At 39.3% G+C, this 25,647-nt stretch overlaps 1 protein-coding gene across 1 annotated transcript in view; it reads right to left on the minus strand.

Annotated features, from left to right (window-relative positions):
* The window catches only part of LOC147302344 (gamma-aminobutyric acid receptor subunit gamma-3-like), a 179,048-nt gene that overhangs the window by 62,734 nt on the left and 90,667 nt on the right, over window positions 1–25,647 (minus strand). The window contains exons 4-5 of the mRNA XM_086282567.1: window positions 5,171–5,262; window positions 4,595–4,726 (exon numbers count right to left, since the gene is read on the minus strand). Of these exons, the coding sequence (XP_086138693.1) occupies window positions 4,595–4,726; window positions 5,171–5,262 (224 nt within the window). The remainder of the gene's footprint in view (window positions 1–4,594; window positions 4,727–5,170; window positions 5,263–25,647) is intronic.

The following is a 25,647-nucleotide window of genomic DNA, read 5'->3' on the forward strand; positions in this document are numbered from 1 at the left end:
GCCTTTGTCAAAGCAGGAAGGGGGCTGCCTCGCTCGTCTTGTTCCGAGGTGAACAAAGTGCAGATGATGTACAGTTTCAATTTGCATTTTTGCTTCCATCCTTGTCGGGAGTCGGAAAAGCCAAATTGTGAGAGTGGAGCTGAGGTGAAAAAGAACAAGCAGCAACGAACACGGCGGAGATGAGAGAGATGTGTCAGTCAAGGCGAATATGGCCTAAATATATGTCTCTTTGACACTTAATAACCTGCTAACGAAGCAAGACTTTTCAAATTCATCACAGAAAGAAACGCTAGAAATAATAAAATGAGCTCTTAAAAGCAAAAACTTTTAGGCCAAGTGTGTTTGTGTGAATGAGGCATGTTGTATAAAGCGCTATGAGTGCTCAAGAAAAATAGAAAAGCCCTACATTACAACTGACCAATTTACCACAAGCCCCACCCACCTGCTTTTCAAACCTGTTTTGGAGATGCAGCCAATCAGAAAATTTTAGTTCAGTTCCCTCTTCTACTGAAGACAGCTTTCTTCTGTTTTAAGATCCAGTATCAGATTACAAAATGATTTTTTGAACTCCCCTTTAACTGCTACTGAAATACTTTGTAGAGTTGATGGAAACAGCCACATCGGCTGCTAATTCCTGTGGGTGTGTCACCACAAGTGACCTCTTTCACATTAGAGATAATCATTAAGTCTTTTGTTGATATTAAAATATTGATTAGTGCAGGTATAAACTTGGTGTTTCACAGCAGTGCATTTTAATCTTGAACCCCTGTTGATAACAGGCATATTTATGGCTCAATTTAGAAGTTCATGATCACACTGTTATTAACCTCTACAACATCCAAAATCATCCTGCTACAATTATTCCTCCCATAAATTAAAAATGGAAGTGGGCTGTCTGAAAAGTGGCTCCCTTCTGAGTATTTGCACAAGCAGACATCACAGCATACCCAGGGAACTAACCGAAATTTGCCAGTCAAGACAAAGGAATGAAATGCCAGAGTCTTACACCCTAGTCATTTTGGGAAATGCTGTTTATTGAATTTATTTGCCTCCATGACGGGACCTGAACTGTCCTGAAATAGCAGCAGCTGTGCATCAGCTCCACAAAATGTCTGAAAACAAACACTCAAGGTGGTTCCTTGCCATTAGGCCAGCTCTAGCTCGAAATACTAGATGCACAGGTGAAATTTGATCTTCAAGACAGAAAAAAAGCTCATGTCAGAGCTTGAGGACTCATAAACCCAGATGCCACTCCAATTTAAAAGGAACCCGTCCACTTTAATCCTGAGTGTTTTCTGTTGTAGGTGCAGTCACACAGTTGGGTGGGTGGGGGTGGGTGGGGGGGGGGGGGGGGGGTTGTCATAAGGCCATCACCTTCACCTGTGTGTCATTACTCAGCCACTGAAAGGCTGTCAGAGCGAAAGCAACAAAATGAAAAGAAACACAAGGGTTTTATCTTACTGCACCAAAGGTAAAGAATGCTATGTGGTACAGAAACTCATGTAAAGGGTGAAAGATGCAGTTAGAATTTAAAAAGATACAAATCAAAATCGCATTGCTGTGTGTTCTGTATGTGTGGGAGGTGCTGCTTTCTACAACAACCAATATCAGATTATTTGCTGTTACTAAAATGATTTATACAACTGTAATGCTCCTGAGATTTTATTTTACTCTTTATTGTTTTGGATCTGCCTTCTGTTTTTCTCTGTCTGTGTCTTCCTGTTTGTCTATGTGACTCACCAACTGCAGTCAAATAGTGAATTTTATTCCTGAAGGTGTTTTTGCATGGCAGCTAGAGCAGGGCGATATGGCCAAAAATATATATCACGATATATATTTGAAAATTTGCGATAACGATATAACTGACGATATAATTTCTGCGAGACAAAATACAACTCCACAACTTCACTAGCGCAAAAAAAAAAAAAAACACCATCCATTTATTTCACTTAAACAAGCAGCTGTTTTTTTATGTGCATTAAAGCTATATAAACATTTAACAGTGCAAATGCAAATTCCTTGCTGAAAGTTTAACCAAAAGGCATTTCCAGTAGAAATGGGCTGACATATCCTGAGCATAACCATGTATAATATCCACTGAAGTTAAAAAGAGGTGCTTTGCTACATTTAACTGCAGTGTGCCAAATAAAAAAGTCAAATATGTATTTTTCGGACCACAAGGTGCACGGGATTATTAGGCACATTAAGCGAAACAAAGCAGTCAGATAAATCAAACTTTATTCAACTCATTCTTCTTGCTTCCTCCACTTCTGTACCATTGATTCGTTAATGCTGTATTCTATCACAGCTGCTCTATTCCCATGTTGTTGCAGTATATTAATGACTAACCTCATATTGTGGATGGATTATCTCAGTTGTTCTCCTGACTGAAGTTTGGCCTGTTTACAGCATCCTAGCATGCGATTGCATTTGTCTCTAACCATCAGGAACCTTCACGTTAACTTTTATCGAGTGGAAAAGTGTTAGCGTTCATCCTCCAGCTTTTCTGTTTATGTTATGCTAACATAGCTATGTCGCTAGCAGTCACGTAGCACATCATTATATACCAGCTAGCCCTACTTCAGTAACCCTACAAACGTCACTGCTGTGTAGCTTCCTGTCTTCATTTATGTTGGAAGTGATAGCAGAGCTGTACGTTAGATTTTTTCAGAAATCTCTCAGTCAGAACATGCTATATCATGCTTAGGTAACTAGCGAAACTAGCGAGCTAACTTCCGCTAACTTCTAACTCTGTTAAATGTAATGAATTCTGTTTTCATGGATGCCTGGGTGTTAAACATCATAGTTACACCTGGTAAAGCAGCAACGCTGATCGTTTTATTAAAGATGGAAGAATTTAGACAGTTTCTGATGTTCGTTTGACTTCGGGACCTTAAAGGACGGAGTTTAGGACCCAGATTACTCCCAGATTTACGAGCACCTTAGTCCGACAAATAGGCCTACGGCAATAACGACGGCCGCTTGCATGTTCTACAAAAAAATGTGCTTTGTTGTGTATCTGACGGACAAACACCAAACCAGTTAAGTTGCACCATTTTTACAGTCTAATTCTGGTTCATCCGTTTCACTCAACAATCTGCTTTCCCCATTCTCATTCTCCGTTACGCCGTGCTTTTTCATCAATGCGCATGCGCGTTCTACCCATATTCTATCGCGATAATTCATTTTCTTATCATTGCCTAGCACTGTACCGGTATTACCGTGAGCGGTATAATATGGCGCAGCTATAATAATGGCTGGTCTTTGAATGCTAAAGGAAAGCACCCTGTTGTTCCTTTTGTTACCTCCTCAAACATAGCATACACTGGCCCGTTCTGCATGAATGGAAAGGAAGATAACGCCATCTAACAAACAATAATATATATTAAACAGTTTCATTTATATGCCGCTTATTCACAAGGTCAAGACCCTAAAGTATTCCAAAGAAACCCCCAAAATCGCATGAGCCCCTATAAGCAAGCACTTAGTGACAGTGGGAAGGAAAAACTCCCTTTTAACAGGAAGAAACCTCTGGCAGAACCAGCCTGAAGGAGGGGTAGCCTTACGCAGTGATCAGTTGACTGTTCATAGTTCTATCAATGCGGTCTATTGGTATTAATTATTAGACTTCAGTCACAGAACACCTTAAGAAAGGCAAGTCTCATCTCTTTAACAGAAAGACAAGATACAAATGGATAGCAATCTGCATGTTCAGGTTGATTCTACTTTCAAAGATTTACTTTTGGCAGCCGACAGCCAATGCTCCAGTTTTAGCTCTTTCCTGCTAAGGACAAAGTATCAGAGAAATTAGGGTTTGGATTTTCAAATGTGATGATTTCTTTCTTTTTTATTTCTTTGTGAATATAAACAATTGATTTTAGACAAAGCTACAAAATGAAACTTTTTTTTCCTTTAACAAAAACATATATTTATTGTAAAAGACCCACTTGCAATACCTTCACATCCCACCAGGGGGCAACAAGAAACATTTAAAGAGTTATAACACTAAATTACAGACGGAGCTACAGTGACATCACCCATAGCTTCAAATGTTTTCTTTTGTTGCCATCTTGGTCTTTCGAAATCAAACATGATAACGAGGGGCACATTTGACTGTGAGATTGCAGCCTGATTGGCTAATGACTTGTCAGTCACAAGTTGTTGGCCAATAATATCACAGGTAAATCCTGTTTTCTGGTACTGTTTTTGGACTTAATTTAAAATGTATGAAAAAACAGTGAATCTGCCAGTAAAGCCAACAGAAGTCTTTCCTCATTGACTTCTTTCTTCTTTTGTCTTTTTTGCAGCCACAAATCTGGATTGCTATGGTCCCATACAGATAGGTTCATCCATCTGGCTCTTTAGACAGACTAAAGTCCAAATGTCTTTTATTGTCTGTACTCAATGTCAACACTGGTGGCAGAATTTTGTTTAGCCACAATATACAGTTGGCATTAAGAATCAGAATAGAGGGAGTATTTCTCATGAAAAGATTTTTTTTACCAGCAGTCATTGGCTGTGATATGTCTGCTCTCGATTTTTGTTCTTTTATCTTCCTGTTCTGTGTGTTTCCATGTGTTTTGAAGGGTTTTACCTCAGAGTATAAAGTATTTTCCCATTGTTCCAGATCCGGAGCAGCTGATTGGGCGTCGTTATCCAGTGAGAATCGGCGTTCTTGGAATTTCTAAAGATGGTGTCGGGCAGCCAGATCAGACCGACCATATTGCTGGTTGAAAAAGAGGGAAATTGATACAGAGAGAGAGAGAGGAAAGGAGGTAAGACTGATTCCCTCAGATTTCTTTGAAATGCACGAGGCTGCACTCATTCCCAATAAGAGCATAATAAAATACTCGGGCAACTAGGGGAAAACAAAGCACATCAATCAATTTGTTCCATTAATTACAGACCTCTTCCAAAGAGAGAGAGACAGAGGGAGTGAAGAATATTGCTTTATCATATGAAAATGTTCAAATAGTAGATGCTAAAGTGGTGAAAAATAGCCACAGCAGTAGTTCATTTTAAAAAAGAGATCTAGTATAATTATCACTACATTGGTATTGATTCACCCACAAAGCTGATATATTTAGGAGTTTTTTTAATAAACGTTCCTGTATATTTGCAGTATGTCTTTGCTAAACTTTATAGTATGTCTTTACTTAATCTAATATACCTGTTGAGGGTTAGAATCCGCATGCTGCTGCTGTTATACCTCAGACGGGTGTCCACCCAAGTCTGGGCGAAGATAATATCGATCTGGTACTCCTGGGAAGAGAAAAGTAGAGTCAATATAAAGATCTGACAACCCGTGTTAGAGAAGAATAAAGGCAGAAAGAGACATGCAGCCAGAAGTCTGTGTGCTAAGCAGCCAGTCGAATCCTTCGAGAAGAGCCAAGAATGTGTTTGTCTGAACACAAATGTGTCCACATCAAAGAAAAATACAAAAGCACTGCAGCCCTCGCTGCAAACATTCAATACATATTATGCTTTTGATATGGAAATTAAATTACACCATCTCACAAACTGTTTGCTTCAGCACATTTCCTTCACCTCAGCCCAACCCTGCGTCTAATTGTGAGGTTTTTAAAAAAATACTGAATCCAATGTTGTGTTTTTGGGAATGTTAATATTATCTCTGTCTTAGAAGAGTGGATTTGAATCCACCTTTTCTTTGCTGCTTTTTTCCCACAGGTATGTTTATAATCCACCAACCTCGACCCATAACACACTTCAAGTATTTGGAATTTGTAAAACAGCAGAATTAGCTCTCGGAGATTTTAGCACACACATGAAACTTCGATTGAAGCCTGTAGATTCCTCCCGAGAACTTGCATCAAAATAACGGCTAAATATAACCAGGCAAATTAGAGCTGACAAAGAATGTCAGTCATTGATCTTCACTCTCCTTCGGGCAGCAATTAAAAGCATTTATCTTGCAGATACATGTGGGTTCTGCAAGACAGTTGGCTACACACTCTTCATAGTTTACACATCTTAATGGCTGCTATTATTGCTTTATTAATACAGTGAAACACCTGCTTTGTGTGCAGTTTTGGCTGTGATCAAATTTACAGATACTCTAGAAGATAGTTTAGGCAGTCAATTTAACTGTTCTCACATAGTGCATCCTGCTACTGAAACTCGTTTGCACTTATATCATTAGTGCTTTGCTCACTTATTTTCTAAATTTGCTTGTTTCCCACTAAAATCTATGCTTGCTGCTGTTCATGCATCACTTCTTTGGCACCACCTCCACCCCCACATCTGAGTATAGCCTCTGAGTATACATTCCTCTTCAAAGAAGAGTTGTTATTGTCACTCCCCACTCACTGTCTTCATGTACATTTGGAGGATGGCAGACTAGGAGAATAAGTGTGGGCCAGGCACTGTCATTTGTACATGGAAGTAACAACAGTGTGTGGGCAAGGATGGTGGTAAAACTCCAATGTCAGAGCCTAAATTCATCCCTCACTCTTTCACTTCCCATAGAGACATTATGATGGCGCACTCTGACATCTTAATCTTTTACTCCCCACTTGGAAGTGAAATCAGGAAGTCACGATTGCTTAAGATTTGCTCCTTAATGTTTTACTCACATCCCAAAACGAAGTAAGCACAGGAAATAATCATGTTAAACTACACGATCGACTGGCGACTATAAACTACAATGTCATATACATATATATATATATATATATATTTATTTATTTATTTATTTATTTTAACAATGCGAAATCATTTTGAATTAAGCAGAAAAAGCCAAGAGTTCAAGTGCATCGTTGTATTATTAAGTCAGATGGTTGAGAACTACTGATACCACTGGCAGGAGATGAGGACCTCCAATTTGGCTAGCAGAAGGTCAGTACAGCAGCTGGAAGGAGTTGCTGTACTGATAAGACGTAAACTATGCCAGTACTGCAGAGATTCAATTTTATTTATACAGCGCCAGATCACAACAACAGTCGCCTCAAGGCGCTCTGTATGTATTATTGTAGGGTCTACCTTGCAATATAGAGAAAAACACAGCAAACACTTTGGTGATAGTGGGAAGGAAAAACTCCCTTTTAACAGGAAGAAACCTCCGGCACAAACAGGCTCAGGGAGGGGCGGCCAGTTGGGGTGAGAGAAGGAAGACAGGATGAAGGACATGCTGTGGAAGAGAGCCAGAGATTAATAACAAGTATGATTCAGTGCAGAGAGGTCTGTTAACACACAGTGAGTGAAAAATACTCAGGGCTGGATCAGGTGACGCTGTAGGCTGCTGGGGGATTCCCATGATGCACTATCTGTATGCTTTAGCAAAAAGGAAAGTTTTAAGCGTTATCTTAAAAGTAGAGATAGTGTCTGTCTCCCAAATCCAAACTGGAATCTGTTTCTGCAGAAGAGGGGCCTGAAAACTGAAGGCTCTCCCTCCCATTCTACTTTTAAATAGAATGGGAGGGAGAGAAATCTTCCATACTGGACAGTTTTGTCTTTACCCAAATGGTGACTCAACAGATAACCTCACAAAGGCTGTTTTTAGGGCACAGTACTGTACACAAGAACACAATTTCACATTCTAAATGTTTTTTACCTTTTACTAAAACAGACAAGCCAGACTTGACCTGCCTAAAACAGCTGTTACAAAATCTATTACTGCTGCCCTACTGTTGATCATTTGGAGATGATGATGGGGAGAGCCCACACTGACTATGGCACGCAATAATTCAGTCAAGTGAAGCGCCGAGTGTTACGTGCTCTACGCGGTGCAGGTGAACTCACAGCAATGCTCAAATGGGATTTTCTGCTAAAACTAGGTTGTATTTGGGACTGTACCTCCAAGATGGGTCCATTATTCATGGACATTATGCAAAACACTGAAGCCACACTGAGTGTCGGGAGATATGACTGAAACTAACAACGGAGGCTTTCATTATTTCTCCTGGGATCCATTTCAAAGTCAGAAAACAAAGGCATGAAGGGAGTCTGTTACTTATAGCCATTGTGAAGAAGCAAATGAATGATGCAAAGACCTAGGCGAGCTGAACAAAGGTGTCTTGTTTTGTATATTCTCTAATGTAAAGTCAGAGAATAGAGGTTGTAAGTTCATTATTTAGAGCATAAATGTTTCATTTTAGGGTTTAAAATATTCAGAATGTGACACACTATTTCTCTCCTGTCCCCGACTATGTTTTTTAGACAGCAGACAGCAGGCACATGAAGTGCTAGGAAACCCTCACATGATTAAAAATGCATTACTCCTTATGTGAGTTGGAGTTGGACCCACAATCATGAAACCAAAAGGTGTAGGTGGAGATGACAGTTGTTCATGAGAAACCTCTGCTTATGAAATCCTGTATAGTGATACCTACATTTTGCGATATAAAATGAAAGCGCGCTCTCACAATGTCATTTACTTTGCACACACAAACACAATATTATTGGCAAATGAAGAATGGTAGGAAAAATCAACAAATACGTCCCCACTCTTTCAGAATGCAAATACCAGTCAGAATCAGATAATATGAAATCCATTAATAAAGCCAAAGGATGTTGACAGCAAAGCACGTCTGACTGAAATTAATTAACCTGACTTTAGTGGCATCAGAACAAATAGCTTCCTCCTTATCCGGCCTCATCTTTTTTGCATGGAGGCAGCTTCGCTCCTCGCCCCTTACAGATGTCTTTCATCCACATTTTCCACATTCAGGTACCAAAACATGTTTGCTGAGAGAGCCGATATCCTATCTTTATGGCTGTGTGTTCAGTCAAAGCTTCACTGAGAACTCCCAGAGCCAGAAATGTTTAAAAAAAAAATAAAGTGTCTAGATTGGCAGTGACAGGGCTCTAAGGATTAACAGTTTTTTCATGCCTGTAATTACAACGAGTTTTCCATTGTTTTTCTGCCATGTGGAGGGCCTCACCGGAGGTGTCTGTCAGCGGGATTACACAAAAACTACTGAGCCAGATTTCATGAAACTTGATAAAGAGGTGAAGCACGAGCAAAGAAAGAACCCACTAGGTTTTGGTGTGGATTTTGATTGCTTCCTTTAAACTCAGTAGATTGTGCCTTTCTATTGTAACACTTCTTCCTTCAATCAATCATGATGTCAATTTACAGTGAGAATGACAAAAAGTAGAAAAAAATATTTCATTTACAAAAAATCATTTCATTAATGAATATGACTTTTGCCCCTTTAGTAATTCAGATTTTCCAGGTCCAGAAACCCCAACTATGGTATAGCATTAACAGAAATATGCTGCTCATTCAGGTGATAGTTTCACTTTACTTCAATTTATTCAAAACAACAGAGGCTGTCGTTGTCACTTGTGATATGTAGAAAATATTTATTGAAGTTTTTCAAGCTAAGCCCATTCAGTATAGTAGAACAACGTGCATCCCAGAGTTCTCTGTGGATAAATAAGGCAAACAAAGGCCTTTCACCCAGGAGACTGTGGTATTCTCACTTAGATCAAATTTGACCTTAAAACTTTAAATTACTGGATTTAGACTTATTTTTTCTGTTGACATTTGATCTCATTTCAGAAGCAATGTTTGTTGTTGTATTGTTTTATATATATATATATATATATATATATATATATATATATGTATATATATATATATATATATATATATATATATGTATGTGTGTGTATATATATATATATATATATATATATATATATATATATATATATATAGATATAGATATATATATATATATATAGATATAAATAAAACTGCATATCTATAATATTCCAAAGTAATGTAAAGCACCCTGACATGATTGCTGGCGTTATATAAATCTAATCGATCTTGTTAGCTTTATGAAAAAGTTTTAGATCATCGCAACATTGTGATTGATGATTTGCATTGATGATCCTGGAGAAACATTAATTATGTTATCTAGTATGAACAACAGGTTGCCCGTGACTTGCTGGAAGACATCCCTTTTTTTATGAGTTAACAGTGGAAGCAGCATGGTGACTTCACCAAAATACATGCAGGAGGTAGGTAGGTGACTGATGACTCTGAATTGCCCATAGGTGTAAATTACTGTGTTAGGCCCTGCAACAGACTGGTAACCTATCCAGGGTGTACCCCACATCTTTGTCTATGGTAGCTGTGATGGGCTCCAGCTATCCCCCCATGACCCTGAATTGAATAAGTGGATGAAAATGGAAAGATGGATGCTGTGACAAGGAAGGCTTATAAGCTATATAATTTTCCTTTTGTACTTATTTAACCATTTAAGCGAATATGAACTCTAAGTAAAACTACTGATTACCCTTATTTACCTCCAGCCTTTACATGATCCCAGCCACCTCCAGTCAAATCTTACTGTCCTGCTCTTAAAAAGAATTCCACCAAGCAATCTCTGCTTGGCACTTGCAGTAAGTGCACAGTATTAACTGAAGCCATCAATATTATATTAACCGGTTGGAAGAGATTGATTTCAAAGCAAAATGTAATTGTTTCACTGGTGTGACCTTCAAGCTGACGTCAGTGCAACTCACCGCTTCCTGCTTAGAAGCGGTGAGAATATTACGAGCCTTCCAGCAGCTTGGTGGCAACTCTGTCCCCGATTGAATCACCGATATTGGATTCTGCCAAAATTCTGATTATGTTAAGTTTGTCTTCATTTTATCACTTTGCACAATATTTGTGCATGCTAACCAAACTCTGGTTGAATGCTGCTTACAAATGAATGCATCGATAATAATTACCCAGCACTAAAATGCACACTAACTCCTTTTTAATTTTCACAATTTGGTATGTCTAATTTTCCTTAAATAAGGCTCTGAGCGCTTACAGCAATGATTATATGCTTGTTTCTCTTAGACTGGTTTTCCTACCGGTCATCCCTCAAACTGGGACCTAAGTACAGATACATATATCCTTTTTTCCTGACTACTTCAAACACCTTGCACTATTAAAACAGCACTTAAAAAAAGGAAGAATATAATTTTTTACAAACATCTTGCTATCCCTGAGAATTCAATTCTCTGAGTTAAAATTTGTGTTCTGTGTTCTGACTTTAAATACCACCCATCAGGGAAAGGGTCATGATTGTGTTAAACATCATTGTCCAGTATTTAAAAAACGAATTCTGAGTTCTGCTGATGTTATTATCTCTCTTTATTTTTAAGCAGTGTCTTGGTTTGATGTTCTTTGACCGTTCCATTAATGCCAGTAATCTTTTATCTGTTAAAAAAAGGGACCTTTCACTGGGTATCATCAGAGTAAACTTTCATTTTTTAAACCTGTCCCATGAAGTGTGTGACCTGATTATTAAACAAAATTACAGTTATTTAGCCATTATTATCCAGTATATTAATCATGCTCATATCATTTATAATGTTTTGTTCATGCATGCATGAGAGCACAATCTGATATTGCTGTGTTTGTTAAATAACTACAACAATGTGATAATTGATCCAAAGTGAATGTGTCATGTAGCGCTGTGATTCAAGGCATGGTAGGGAGGTGCATGTTAGTCAGTTTCAGCTGCTTTGCACAGGTGGAGCAGGTGCAATAGAGGGGCAACAACGAGGAAACCCTCCAAAAACAGGAAATGAAATCTTTTCTGTCTATTTTTTTCCATCCCATCGGGAGGACCGATACCTGCTCCATTGTGCAAGGAAGAACAGGATGAGCAGTGCCAGAGTCCTCCAGCAGGCCACTGGTATAAATGTCTCTCATTAAACAATCATAAACAGACTTAGGGCTCAACATCCTGTAGTGTGCCCTGTGCTCACTCTTCATCACCGTGGAGCCCGATTGCCAATGGCCATCGAATATCAGAACTGGCAGATCCACCACTGGCCCTGTGCTTTTGACAGATGAGAGCAGGTTCACCTTCAGCACATGTGACTGATGTGACAGGGTCTGGAGACACCGTGAAGAACATTATGCTGTCTGTAATGTCGTTCAGCATAAACGTGGTGGGTCAGTGATGGCTGGAGAGGCATATCCATGGGGGTACTCACAGAACTCTACAGTTACGACACCCTGACTTTCATTAGGTATAAGGATGAAAATCTTGGACCCAGTGTCAGACTTTCCACTGGTATAGTGGATCCTGGGTTCCTTCTGGTACTTGACAATGCATCCTCTCATGTGGAGAGAGTATGCAGGTAAGTGTTCCTTTATCTTTATTTTTATTTTTTTTAGCTGTATAAAAGGCATCACATATATTATATATTATAGCAGCCATCCAAATTATGATGAATGCACTACATTTTTTGTTTTTTAGCATTTACATAAACATGAGTTCCAACGCTGCAATAATCATTCAGTTCGAAATTTATGTTTAATTAACATAACATCAGTTTACACATAATATAATTGATTTCAGCAAATCTAGCACTGATAATGGGTTACACATTTATAGCAATCTAATTATGTTTGCACTGGTGCAGAATGCAGGATAACTGGCCTGAAGCACTGAAGCAGAGGTGGACCAGCATAGAGTATGGACAATACCTGGCATCCCTTCTCTAGAACAAGCATACAGGTAGAAGGAAATGACGGAGAACTCCATCACTTTTTAAACCAAAAATTTAAAACCCTGGTGTTAGTTCTTGAAAGTCTTCCTTACTGTAGTTTGTTCTTGGGGTCTGCAGGAAGCTCACTCAGTAGCAGCAGTTCTTGTTAAGTTTGTTGGTGTTATCAGGGTTAATTACGAGCAAGTCAACAAAAGAAAATCAATTCAGGCTTCCGTGAATATGCCACCATTACAGCCTGCACATAATGAACTCTACTTCATTACTGCTTCTACTTCATTGCTGATCAAGTAGAATCCTGCGAGCTCTGAAATATTGTCTTGCACTTTATTATAATGCTTTGCCAAAAAAAACAAATCTCAAACTTAAACACATATCACTGACTAATGTACTTCCTCAGGCAAAACCAATGCATCATAATTGTTATAAATATTTATAAGTGAAATATTTATATCTCTCAGACTCTGGAAATTGGTCGCTGGGCTACATCTTCAATCCTTCAAGAAGAAAAATGATTGTTTTTTTTTAAATCTCCAAGTAATGTGTCCACTTCTGGAGTGGTTCTAATGCTACTTCATTACCACAAATGATGTTTAGTTATTTCCTTTTCACTCTAAAAAGTAATTCAAAGACTTAGTAAATATCACTATAAGTTAGATGAGTCTGATAAAATCTATGAATATCCTTTTAGTAATTATTTGAGTTTGATAAATTGCAATAGATGTCTGAAATTTTAACTTATGTGTTTGTGTTAAATTAAGGTATTTATTTACATTTATCTCAGACAAAAAAAATCAGTATGTGGTTCACAGAATACCTTCTTTGCATGTACTTAATATTTTTGTTTAAAATTGAATCAAAATATTTGAGAAACGGGTATCTATACTCATCAGTATCTTGCACTAAAATCATTAGTTATTCAAATCAATATTATTTATTGTCAGCAACTACAACTGAAAAGTGTAAGTAAAGCAGGATAACATAGAGTAATTGAGTATTAGCGAGTGGCAAGAACACATAGCCTCACAGGAAATTTTCCATCATCACAATGGCAGTCAACAGACACAAACTCACGGGGGAGCCACCTGGAAAATTTGCCGGTTATGTGGCCTGGGTGCAAACTGTTAATGTAACGTTAAGGCTGTTTTACTGTAAACCTTCTCAAATGGGGCGATTGTGGCTCAAGAGTTGGCAGTTTGTCTTGTAATCGGAAGGTTGCCGGTTTGAGCCCCAGCTCCGACACTCTTGGTCGTTATGTCCTTGGGCAAGACACTTTACCCGTTGCCTACTGTTGGTGGTCAGAGGGCCCAGTGGCGCCAGTGTCTGGTAGTCTCGCCTCTGTCAGCTGTGGCTACAATGTAACTTGCCATCACTATTGTGTGAATGGGTGGATGACTGAATGTAGTGTAAAGCGCTTTGGGGTCCACAGGGACTAAATACAGGCCCTTTACCATATTTAATTTTAGGTACAATTTTGATTAAGTTCAGTTTACAAAATTAAGTAAATGGAACAAAATTTTGGATTAACTGACCATCTATATTTCAGTTACATTGACCAAGCATGTCAGTGTTATTGACTCAATTTTTTTGTGTGGTTTTCACTTAACCTTACATTTGTTTTTAACTCATGATATCTGTTATATTTACATAATTTTTTCATGTTTGTGTAACAATTACGATTACTCATTTCAACTTGATTTGTTTAAGCTTTACTTATTCAATTGATCAAGTATATTGAACAGATTTGACTGGTTTCCAATCTACTCAATATTTTTCAGTGCCTTAAAAATTTTAAGTAAATGTCAGTTTTAGTTTTTAGAGTGATACTCTCCTCATCTGCACTACTGCTCCCCACCCCAACCCACCTTGTCCCCAAATAAACACAATGACCCAGAATGCAATGGTGTAGCATTATCCTGCCAGCAGCCCTCGCGGTGATGCTCCTTGTGTGTGTGACGGGCTGAAAAAAACGGTAAACACGATCATTCATCCGCTGCTTAGGGGTGATGATGAACTTCTGTCATACGTGTAATAAACAAAACTGTCCTGTACCTGAGGATATGAGTGGTATTTTGAAGATTGCTTTTGTGTATGTGTGCGTGTGTGTGTGTATGGAGCTAATATCATGAACATGCTTTTGTATTGTTCATTCCTAGGAATCAAATAGAAGGACCTTTTGAAAGAAACAAAAGAAATCCATTTGCATACCTGGCTGTTTACTCGAACACAATTTGTGAGGGTGTAGGAGGCAAAAATGAAAAATGACGCAGACTGCCGGCTGTGCTTCGCTGAACATCTATCCTAAGGTCCAATCAGCACCTGTGATTCTTTGTCTAAGATAAATGATGTACTTGTTGTTTGGCCTGTTTAATATTGATACCAGTAGTAGGGTGTGCTGGCAGCAGCAGCAGAAACAGCTGTAGCGCTCATTTATCTGCCACCAGTAGACCCTGTATGTTAGACATCATGTTTCAGAAATGTATTTACTCATCACTTTTTTCAGCTGGAGCTGAGTCAGTGAATGTGAAGTCATATATTGATAAATACCCAGGAACATAATGTGGAACAAATAGGGATAAATGTGAAGATCTGCCATCCATCAATCCATTTTCTAGCATTGTCCCCAAGCAAGCAAAGAGACAGAGATAGTTTGCACTCCAGAGTCTCCTTCAGAGTGGACATGCACAAAGACACCTCACCTTGGAGGAACTCAGGAGGCATCCTAATGTCCAAACCATCTCAAGTCATTCTTTTTGTTGTGGAGGAGCAGTAGCTCTACTTGGAGTCCCTTCTGAATAACTGACATCCTCATTCTATCTCTAAAGCTGTGTCAACATATAAAGCAATTAGCACATCACTTCATGGCTCAGTCCAACCTGATTGTGACTAGGAAAAATCCATGTTTTGGTGTTTCTTGTATTAGGCAACTGATTGCAACTAGTCCCCCCAAGGTTGAGCGTTTATGACCTTCAATCTATGGGTAACCAACAGATTAAGCTTTTGACCAGGTGGGAGTCAACCTATTTCTAAACAATCACAGTCTGATTTGGACAGAGTGCAATCAGACAGTTTGCATGTATATAGTGTTCTCCCTGCCTCTGCATCGGTTCTCTCCGGGTATTCCAGCTTCCTCCCACAGTGCAGAGACATGCAGTTCGTCGGGTTAGGTTAACTGTTGATTGAAAATTGGCTGTATGTGTGAATGTGACTGTGAATCATTGTCTGTCTCTCTGTTTTAGCCCTGCCACAGACTGGCAGCCTGTCCAGGGTGTACCCTGCCTTCTCGCTCCATGGCAGCTGGGATGGATGGATGGATGGATGGGTAATTTATAAACACAGACAGATTATTATGAACATGTTGTAACAAATCGTAGTCATTCTGTGCCGATGAGCATAACTTGGCTGCGACACACCTCTTTGCAATAGGAGACTTGACTCAGCTGCTTGTCGACTGCTTGTATTCTGGTTATATTCCTTTATAAAAGCAAGCAGGACACACAACGACATCACTCTTTCTCGAAGAATTTCAGATTTATTTTTTCAACTAGTTCCCGTCGCGAGTCTGAATGTAAGTGGTTAATGTGGATTTCTGTTTCATGTCACTTCCTGTGTATGTAGATGGCAGTTTGCCTCCATATTATTATAAATAAACCCTACTTTAAAAAGCTGGGGTTTATTGCTAAGTCCATCTTTTTTTGCCTAGAGTAAGTGGTGATATTTATGTCACACAATCGTTGCTACATTTCCGCTTGTTCTTTTTTATTGATTTCTTACACTTATTAAACCATATTGTTTAGACAGCTGGATACAATCATTCAGTGGTCCAATTGCTTTACCTTTGACAATGAGCCAGGCATGACTCTGCACACTTCAACCTATGGTTGTTTTTATTGATCATTGCTCATTGTTTCACTTTGAGCAGATCATTTTTACATTAGGTTCTGCATAAAAACAAAGAGACAGCCAGCATAAAGCGAATGGTTCCAAACTCATCTCTTCAGGGGTATTCAACCCACATACTGAACATATACTGTACAAGAATGACTCACCATACATTCCTTTGCCACCATAACACTTACGTTTCTTCAAAGTAAGTCAAAACAAATTCGTGAACATCCAGTATCAGCAGCTGGATCATTTTAAGTTCTTTGCTTTAAAGTGCAAAATGATCTTTCTCTTGTTTATTTATCTCAAACAGCCAGCATGTATAGAACAATGTTGATACCTCGAGGCTTTTCACAGTCTGCTTGAGAAGGTAGTCCTTTTTTAGCCAGCTTTAGGAATAGGCCTTCAAACACAAACAGCTCATAATTAATGTATATACCGATTAAAGAGTTTTGCTTCAAATTCTAGATTTCTGTATACAATGATTCCTAGGGGAAAACAAGCAGAGGGAATGAAGAAAACAGAAGAGGAATTAAATTAGAGAGGAAACAGCAGAAGGTAATGAAATCTAATAGGGGTCAGGGAAGCGATGAGGGGAAATGACATGAATGGAAAGTCTTAAATTGAAAGAAAGATATGATGGAGAAGAAGGGGGTTACAGGGGATGATTTAAGGGTCCTGGAGCTATTACCATGTCAGCTAATCAATATGTGCTGACCCTCAAAAATTATATCCAAGCCAGTCCCTGCAGTCCTGTTTAATCAAGATACTGAGAAAGTCTTTAGTTTTCATGCTCGCATAATGCAGCAGCTGCTTGTACATGTCATGCTACAGGCTTTGATGACTGCTGTCTACCTCCTCAAACACAGAGCTCCTCCTGTTCTGCTTATTATTACCATACTTGGCGAGGCTTGCTGCATCTTGTGTATCTCTTCTTTAAAAACCCCTTTTTTTGTGCTTTCACAGCTCCCCGTTGTTTGAATCCATTAGATGCATCCTCAAAAGTACACATATTCCTCCACTATACTGTCACATAGGAGCTCCTTTATTCGGCAGTTGTGCACAACTCTGACTGTGAGCAATCATTTAAGCCCTAAAAACATCATATTTGGAAATAAAGCGTATTTAAGCGTGTCTATCACGGTCTGGAGTGTGTTCACACTAGGAATTCATTGCTAGGTTTCGGCTCCACTGACCTGTATTCACCACACTAAGAGAACAGGTTTGCATGAGATAGTGGAGAGGTGTTGAGCTACCTCTGCATGTGCAGTGTAAAGCATCTGCCCCTCCTCCTTTTTAGGAACACGAAACTGCTGCTGTTAGTTGTTTCAGCAGTGCCTCAAAATGCTGCAGTTTTAAGTCCCAGATTATATGTAAAATAGGGTGAAGTGTGGACTTACAACATAAAAACAGTAGCTACTTGTAACATACACAGATCAGGCATAAGATTATGACCAATGGCATTGATATCAGTGAGCAAGTGAATATTTTGTCCTCAAAGACAAATCTGCAGTAAAAATTAGTTTGACAAAGGCCCAATAGTGACAGCTAGATGACTGGATCAGAGCTTCTCATAAACTGGAGCTCTTGTGGGGTATTCCCAGTCCACAGTGGTCGGTATCTATTAAAAGTGGTCCGAGGAAGGAACAGTGGTGAACCAGTGGCAGGGTCAAGGCTCGTTAATACGTTAATGGGTGTGAAGGCTGGCTCATGCGGTCAGATCCATCAGACGAGCTACTGTAGCTCAAATTGTTGAAAAAGTTCATTCTGGTTCTGATAGAAAAGTGTCGGAATACACAGAGCATCACCGTTTTTTACATATGGTTCTGGATAGCTGCAGCTCGGTCAGGGTGGCCCTGCTCACCCTTGCCCACCACCAAAAGCCCCAACAATGGGCACTTGAACTGAACCACGAAGTAAGGGAAGAAGGTGTGCAGGACAAATAATCTGATCCATGGAGCCCCACCTCACAGCTTACAGGACATAAAGCAGGGGTGTCCAACTCCAGGCCTCAAGTGCCGGTGTCCTGCAGGTTTTAGATATCACCCTGGGTCAACACACCTGAATCAAATGATTAGTTCATTACCAGGCCTCTGGAGAACTTCAAGACATGTTGAGGAGGTAATTTAGGCATTTAAATAAGCTATGTTGGATCAAGGACACATCTAAAACCTGCAGTACACCGGCCCTTGAAGCCTGGAGTTGGACACCCCTGACTTAAAGGTGCTGTTGCTAACCACAGCACGCCTTCAGGGCTCTGTTGGAGTCCATGCCTCCATGGATCAGGGCCACTTCGGCAGCAAAAGCGGGACCAACAGAAAAGAGTTTTCATATAAATTTTAGGAATCCTTACATGGTTCATTTTGAATGAGAGGGACAACCACCTGATATGATATCACCAACTTTGACATTGATATCCAGGCAGAGGAGCCCCACCTTCTGCTTAAGTCTTTCGGTTAAGAGGGGCAGCCAATCAGAAAACAGTTACCTTGCTTCGGCTAGTTATCTACCACTACCAAGGTGCAGTATAAGACAAATAAGTTTGTCTTTTTTAAACTGTGGAAAATGCAAAACATTTTGATTTTAGAAGTGGTGAAACTAATGTTCTCCCTTCACATAAAAGTAAATTTGATGTTTTTTATAACGAGATAAAAAATAGATGTAAATCAAAAGTTTCCAAGCTTGAAAGGTGGATGTAGAGTGCAAATGCCAAATGTTTACCTTGCGTGTCCTCTGGAATCAACAGGTGCCACCCATTTAAAAAGGTCACAAATGACAGTTATGTAAGACAGAAAGGATTTTATTACTAATGTCGCCAGGAAACGGCGGATTCTCAACTATGAGAGACTGCAATTAAGGACAGTGAATGCCATTTACTTTCCTGAATTAACTCATGAAGCTGTTTTGGCGTAAAAGGAGAAGAACGGTGACCTTCTGCGCTGCAATCAGATAACCTTTTTCTTATGACTTTTTTCTTGCTTCACTCTCTGGGTACCCAAATGAGTCACATCATTGAAGGTCAAACGCGGAACATTTACAAAAAAGCACGAACCGACGTGCACAAAATTGCACTCATGCTCCCACGCGCAGAGACTACATTAAAAGGCTCTTTAAAGTAACGTTTGACATCTGAAAAAAAAAAAAGAAGAAGTAAAGATTCCCTGTCACACGCGAGAACAAAGAATTTTCTGCCTGAGCAGTTATTTTCTCTAAATCATGAGTGCTTAACACTGCTCACACTCTTGTCAACTTCTGCCCTCTGAAATCTAGTCATACAGAAAGACGGGAGCAAAAGGCACCTTTTCTGTGAGGTCTGGAGGAAATGAAAGCAATGTCTTGTTGCCCAACATTGTGAATTAAAGTCTAGATCATGCGAATGAGATTAGCTCCATAAACAATGGCGGGGACGGCTTTAGAAACACTGAAATCAAGAAAATTGAGGATCTCACAAATGAGCCTTGAGTGTGTCCTATTTTAGTTTTCACTTGTATTGTGTGTCGTCAACAAATACAGAGGCCTCGTGCTGATTTTTTTTTAAACTCGTCGTCATTGTGTGCAGAATTGATTTACATTCTCTGTGATGTTAAAATGATTGCAGCGCCAGGGATCTTGAGGTGTACTGATGAGAGTTCAGAGCAGGTTGTTCTGACTTTATTTTTTGACAACTTGTTGCAGTGCTTGCCACCGGTAAATTTTAAGGTGACAGTCCTTCAGCACTCTGAAGGACTGTCACGGTGTGTCAGTCCAGGTTTATTTTTATCATTTAATTAGCTGGCTCCTGTCAGGTTCATTGGACTTTCTTCCTCCTCCTTCTCACCTTTATCTCATCCTTTTAGTTAGCCAGCCCATGCTTGCCATATCAACCAACTTTTGTCAGACTGTCTTACAGTTCTTGTCCGTGATGCATTTTTTTCTTACCATTTGGTGTGCTGTTTTTGCTGGCTACACTGACTGATCATTTAAGTTGGTACACCTCTGCAGCTTCTGGCTAGTGCAAATGTCTAATCAGCCAGTCAAATGGCAGCAACTCAATGGACTTAGTCATGTGGACATAGTCAATAAGACCTGCTGAAGTTTAAACTGAGCATCAGAATGGGAACCAAAAGGGCACCAAAGGTGATTTAAGTGACTTTGAACTGTTGTTGGTGCCAGACAGGCTGCTGATGTACTGGGATTCTCCCACAAAACCAGAGAATGGTCTGAAAATAAGTTCCAGTGAGTGGCACTTGCCTGAACAGAAAATGCCTAGTTGATGACAGAAATCAGTTTGGCAGATTGTGTTGAGCTGGTAGGAAGACAACAGAAACTGAAATGAACACTCGTTACAACCAACGTAAACATATGGAGAAGAGCATCTCTGATTGCACATGTCAAACTTTGACGCAGACTGGCTACATCAGCAGAAGACCGCACCGAATGGCGCTCCTGTCAGCTCCGAACTTAGGTTACAGTTCTCACATTCTCACCAAATTTGAACAATTGCACAAATCAAATCTCAAACTTTTTTCTTGAACATGACAATGAGTTGAGTGTATTCGAATGCCCTCCACAGTCACTAGATCTCAATCTGGTGAGATCTTTTGTGGTGGAATTCACTGATGGACAGCCAACAAATCTGCAGCACTGTGGTGTTGTCATGTCAGTAAAGACCAACATTTCTAAGGAAGGTATTCAGCACTTTGCTGAATCTGGTCCATGAGGAAATCAAGGCAGGTCTGAAGGCCCAAAGGGGGGCCAGCAATGTGCCCGTTTTGCCATTTAGGCTTTATTTCTCAAAGCTCATGGTAGACCTTTAATATTTGATTGACCAATGGTCTAACTTTGTAAGTCAGACATACTCAAACTCAAATATATCTCACTGCATCAGTAAGGTTCTTTAGTTTTGATGTGCCCAATAAATACACATAAATATGCATGACATCAAGTGAAATACTTCTTAACTATGCGACTGAAAACCACCATATGATCACAAAGTTTGTTTTTGCTTTTCACTCCAATATTTGTGTGATTTTCTTTGAGGCACTTGAATGACTTAAATTAAGAAGAGTATACTCAATTTTGAATGCTAGATATTTATTTTACACGGCCAGCTCACCGAGAAGCTAAATCGTGGTTAAATCCAGTGAAATAACATTGCTGCAGCTGTAAATGCATCTCCACTCTAGAATCAAACTTTTTAACATGGAGATATTGCCAAGTAGCCCGTAACAGATTTACAAACATTCTCAACAGTGCATAAAGCAAAAATGAGCAGTGGATATTTAACAGAAATGAAATGAGAAGCAGAGGGAGGGAAACACAATGTTCCCTTTTTGAGTCTAAGAGTCTCTTCTGAAGAGGGTTGGAGCCTTTGATGTTTTTTCCCTGCATGTGTGTATTAATCATGGACAGATGAATAGCTAGATATGTATGTGTGTGCATCCGTGTTAGTGAATCTCTGTGTGTGCTTGTTTGTGTTCCTCGTAAGTAAGTGGCCCTGCCACAAAAATAGGTGTTTCTGTCTGTTTGGAGTGGGGCTTCAGGAAGTCCTTCAATCTCTGTGGACTCAATTATTCAGTGAGTCCGTCCCCGGCTGCCGTTGCGCTGAGGGTGTACACTTTCTTTCCATTCTGACGATGTTTAAGTGCATGCATGGGGTTGTTGGAAAACCAAAGTCACGGAGGATGAATAAAACAGGAATAAACATGAGAATCCCCGAGTCCAGTGTGGACTCCTAATCCCTGCTGATATTCACAGCCATGATTCAAAAGGGAAAATCAAGCTTTTCGGACGATTTACGGTTAACTTGCACAAAGAAAGCTTTTATACAAAAGCATACCTGTTTTTGTCAGCCTTGATCACATAAGTGGAGCTGCTATGGATACGGAATATCCCATCACCACTAATTGAGGTGTCGGGAATTTAAAAAAATAGAAATAGAAATAGATAGAAATAGGAAAGTCTTATTTTGAAGAAGAGGTGAACTTTAAAGGGGCTATATTGTGCTTTTCCTCATTTGTAAAATATATTCTATTATAATGGTGGATGCTCCTGTTGAACATGGCCTTATGTACAAAGAGACTACTACCTGTAGTGGTCCCTGTGCTCACTCCCCGGCACAGTGAAGCCGACTTGCATTTGCCATAGAATACCAGATCTCGCAGGTCCATCACCGGTGCCCTTTTCACAGATGAAAGCACAGCCTGAGGGGAAACCCTATCATGTGATTTCCTGAGGTCAAAAGGCCCAGGACATGAGTAGGGGTTAAGGCGTCTGGGAAGGGATCTCAAAACTGGATTATAGATGGCAGACAGTTGGTGTCATAAACCACCGCCTCTGTTCAAAGATGGTCGCTCACAGTGGACATAGATTGCTTCTTTCACTATTCTTTCAAACCATCTTCTCTGTCCAAAATGTGAACATTGGTGTCCTCAAAGGAGTGACCTTGCCACTTCATAAACGCATGGCACAACATAGAAGAGCCACCTTGACGGGACAAGACTCGGTGGTCCATCTGCATCTAAAGGACAAAGGTCAATCCATAGGGCTTAAATCTGGGACTCTCCACCATTTGAGGAAGTATCAAGTAACTTCTGGTCTGGGGAGGCATATTAATGGAGGGACGTACAGACCTCTACAGGCTAGGCAACAACAGGATAAAATCCTTGGATCCTCGGGTTCCTCCTGGTGGGATCATGTGGCAAAAGTAGGCAGGCATTTCCTGGAGGATGAACAAAATGATATTTGATTTGATGGAAGATGTATTATCTACAATGTGGCCTTACTGTCCTTGTATTTCCATTTGTGTATGCTATATAAAAAATAAAAAGAGAGAGAGAAATCAGTATAGAGGTTTAAATATGCACCTAACTGCCAGTAACTTGAGGTTTCATTCTGTCAGAGCTTCTCATGACTGTTGATAAATCACATATTTCTATACCTCATCTTACCTTATAATACTATTCAAGTTAAAATATTCACTTCTTTATCCTTATAATCTCATTCTAATTCATGATGTATTTGGCTGACTCATCCACTCATCCAGCCGTGTGCTTATTTCAATTTCTGGGAGCAAGGGGGAAAAAAATTAAAAAGATTGCTGCGTTACATTAAGGAAAATAAATAAAATTTAAAACCTTAAAACTAAATAAAAAGCATCGTTTTTCCATTATCTCCTATAATCCCCAACTCAGGCACACACTAGACTATCAAAATAATTACAGTGCTGATTGCCGGCTCCCTGTTTGCAGAAAACTGTGAACAAAATCAAATGAATTGACAGCACCCAATCAAAACAAATTAAAAGCACGGCTGCGTTGTATTGCCGTGACCTGTTTTGTGTTTTGGGTCAGTAATAGCATCTTGGAAATGCACATACTGACTAATAGATGCAGCATCTCTGTGCCAAGAAGACTGAGGGCTGTGCTAGATTGATAGCGTGCCAGTGAGAATAATAATCGGTCCTCTTCATCTGAATCACTGTCCCTCTCTTTGTCTCTTTTTTTCCCTTTAAATTACGAAATGATAAATGTGTTCACTGTCTATATCTCTGGGACTCAAGTATCAGCTAATTTGCTTAGCTCAACTTTGCAAAGGACGACCGTGATCTCAAACCTGGATGAGAAAGGATTTGTGAAAAGAGGCGAAAAAATGAAAATAACCTCTGAAGCCTCTACCAATGAAAGAAGAACAGAAAGTGAAAGGACTCAATAAGCAGAAGTGATCAAAGCAAAGGGAAAAGAAGCAGAAAAAGTCTGGATTCACTCACACAGAACTTGTTCTTCAGTGGGTTTATCAGTCCAAATAATAAAAAAGCACAAAGAAAAGATGTTCACACTCACACTGTCTGGGAGACAACATACACACTGCTTTTCCCCCTTTGTCTTAGAGACTGTGTACACACACATACACATAGCAGCTTTGAAAAATGGCATCTTTCAAACGGGGACATTTTTTCTCGGCTCTGAACGACATGTCTTCAAAGATTAGTCATGTAAGCAGATTTATTGGCGCTAATATAAATGGCCGTCTGTAGTGGGAGTATCAATCCCTCTCCACTCACTACAGATGTGTTTGAAATGGCATGTGACAAGAGAGACAAGAGTTACAAAAACTTAAAGAATCAAAATAGAAAATGTTAATTGTCGTCTTTGTAGTGGACGTTTGATTTTAATGTGCTATCAGTTAAAGGAGCTGTGTTTAACAGTTGATATTAATGACACATTCTGCAGCTCACATTGGATATTTTAACAGCTGTATATATTGTATGCAGTGTATGTTACGATGACAATAAAGCTGACTTGGACATAAAAGAACAACCAATGCAAGATATATGTTCCATCGCTAAGTCACAGGTAGCTGACTAGCCATTCCCTGGTTAATTATTAGTGTAGACAGCAGATGTAAAACGTCTTTGCTTTGTGTTTTGATAGGAGTTACTAATAGCTAAAAACAATGCCATTTGATACTGTGTATAACTTTGGAGGAGGCCACCCACAATGCCTCGATAGTTCTCCTCTATTTATTTTAGATCTTTTGAAAACTCTAACATTGGCTTTATTAGTTAAATGATTTTGATGGTCTTTTTTGACATATCTGTCTGCTGTCTTTGTGCCATTTTCCAACAATGCGTTTCCTATACTTCCACAACTGGAGCCTTTCACCTTCACATTACTCTGCCATTAATCCTTTTCATTCACTATTGAAGTGAAACACTGCATAAGGCGCTGGCATAGGTAACGTAGTATGATCATGACTAATTAAGCACTGAATAATTTGCAGTATCAGTATAGAGATACAGTATGTTTCTTTTTCAGTGACTGTGATTAAAAAGCCGAGCTGTGACACAAACCGTTGCATGGCCCCAAATAGCAGCCTATCACTTCCACACAGGTGAAAATTATCTGCTTTGACACTGAGTGGTGAAGAGCTTTCACTGGCGGTTAAAGGATTCGTGTTTGGATGAAAGTAACAATTGATATTCAGCAACTGCAGATGTTACAGTACAACATTGTCTCGTAATAGCTGTGAAATTGCAAAAATGCATAATGTCAAGAGGAAACTTTTATGTTGAACACAGAATCTATTTTTTAGAGGGTTTTTGCATTTTATTTCTTGCCTAGAGAACTGTTCTGAAAAACCTGGTTATAAAATTGCACCAAATATAGATAAAAGCCTAAGTATGTACAGTTAACTTGTTAATCTAATGAATATCACTATGTTTTAAACATTTAAAAGTATCTTTTTTTCACTGTTTTAGAGCACACTTCACACATTATATACTTTTTAAAGTTAATT

Source organism: Aulonocara sp. 'chitande type north' Nkhata Bay, linkage group LG23 (assembly GCF_057382095.1).
Source record: "Aulonocara sp. 'chitande type north' Nkhata Bay isolate Kocher_YH1m ecotype deep benthic linkage group LG23, A_spYH_male_GT1.1, whole genome shotgun sequence".
Taxonomy (NCBI): Eukaryota; Metazoa; Chordata; class Actinopteri; order Cichliformes; family Cichlidae; genus Aulonocara; species Aulonocara sp. 'chitande type north' Nkhata Bay.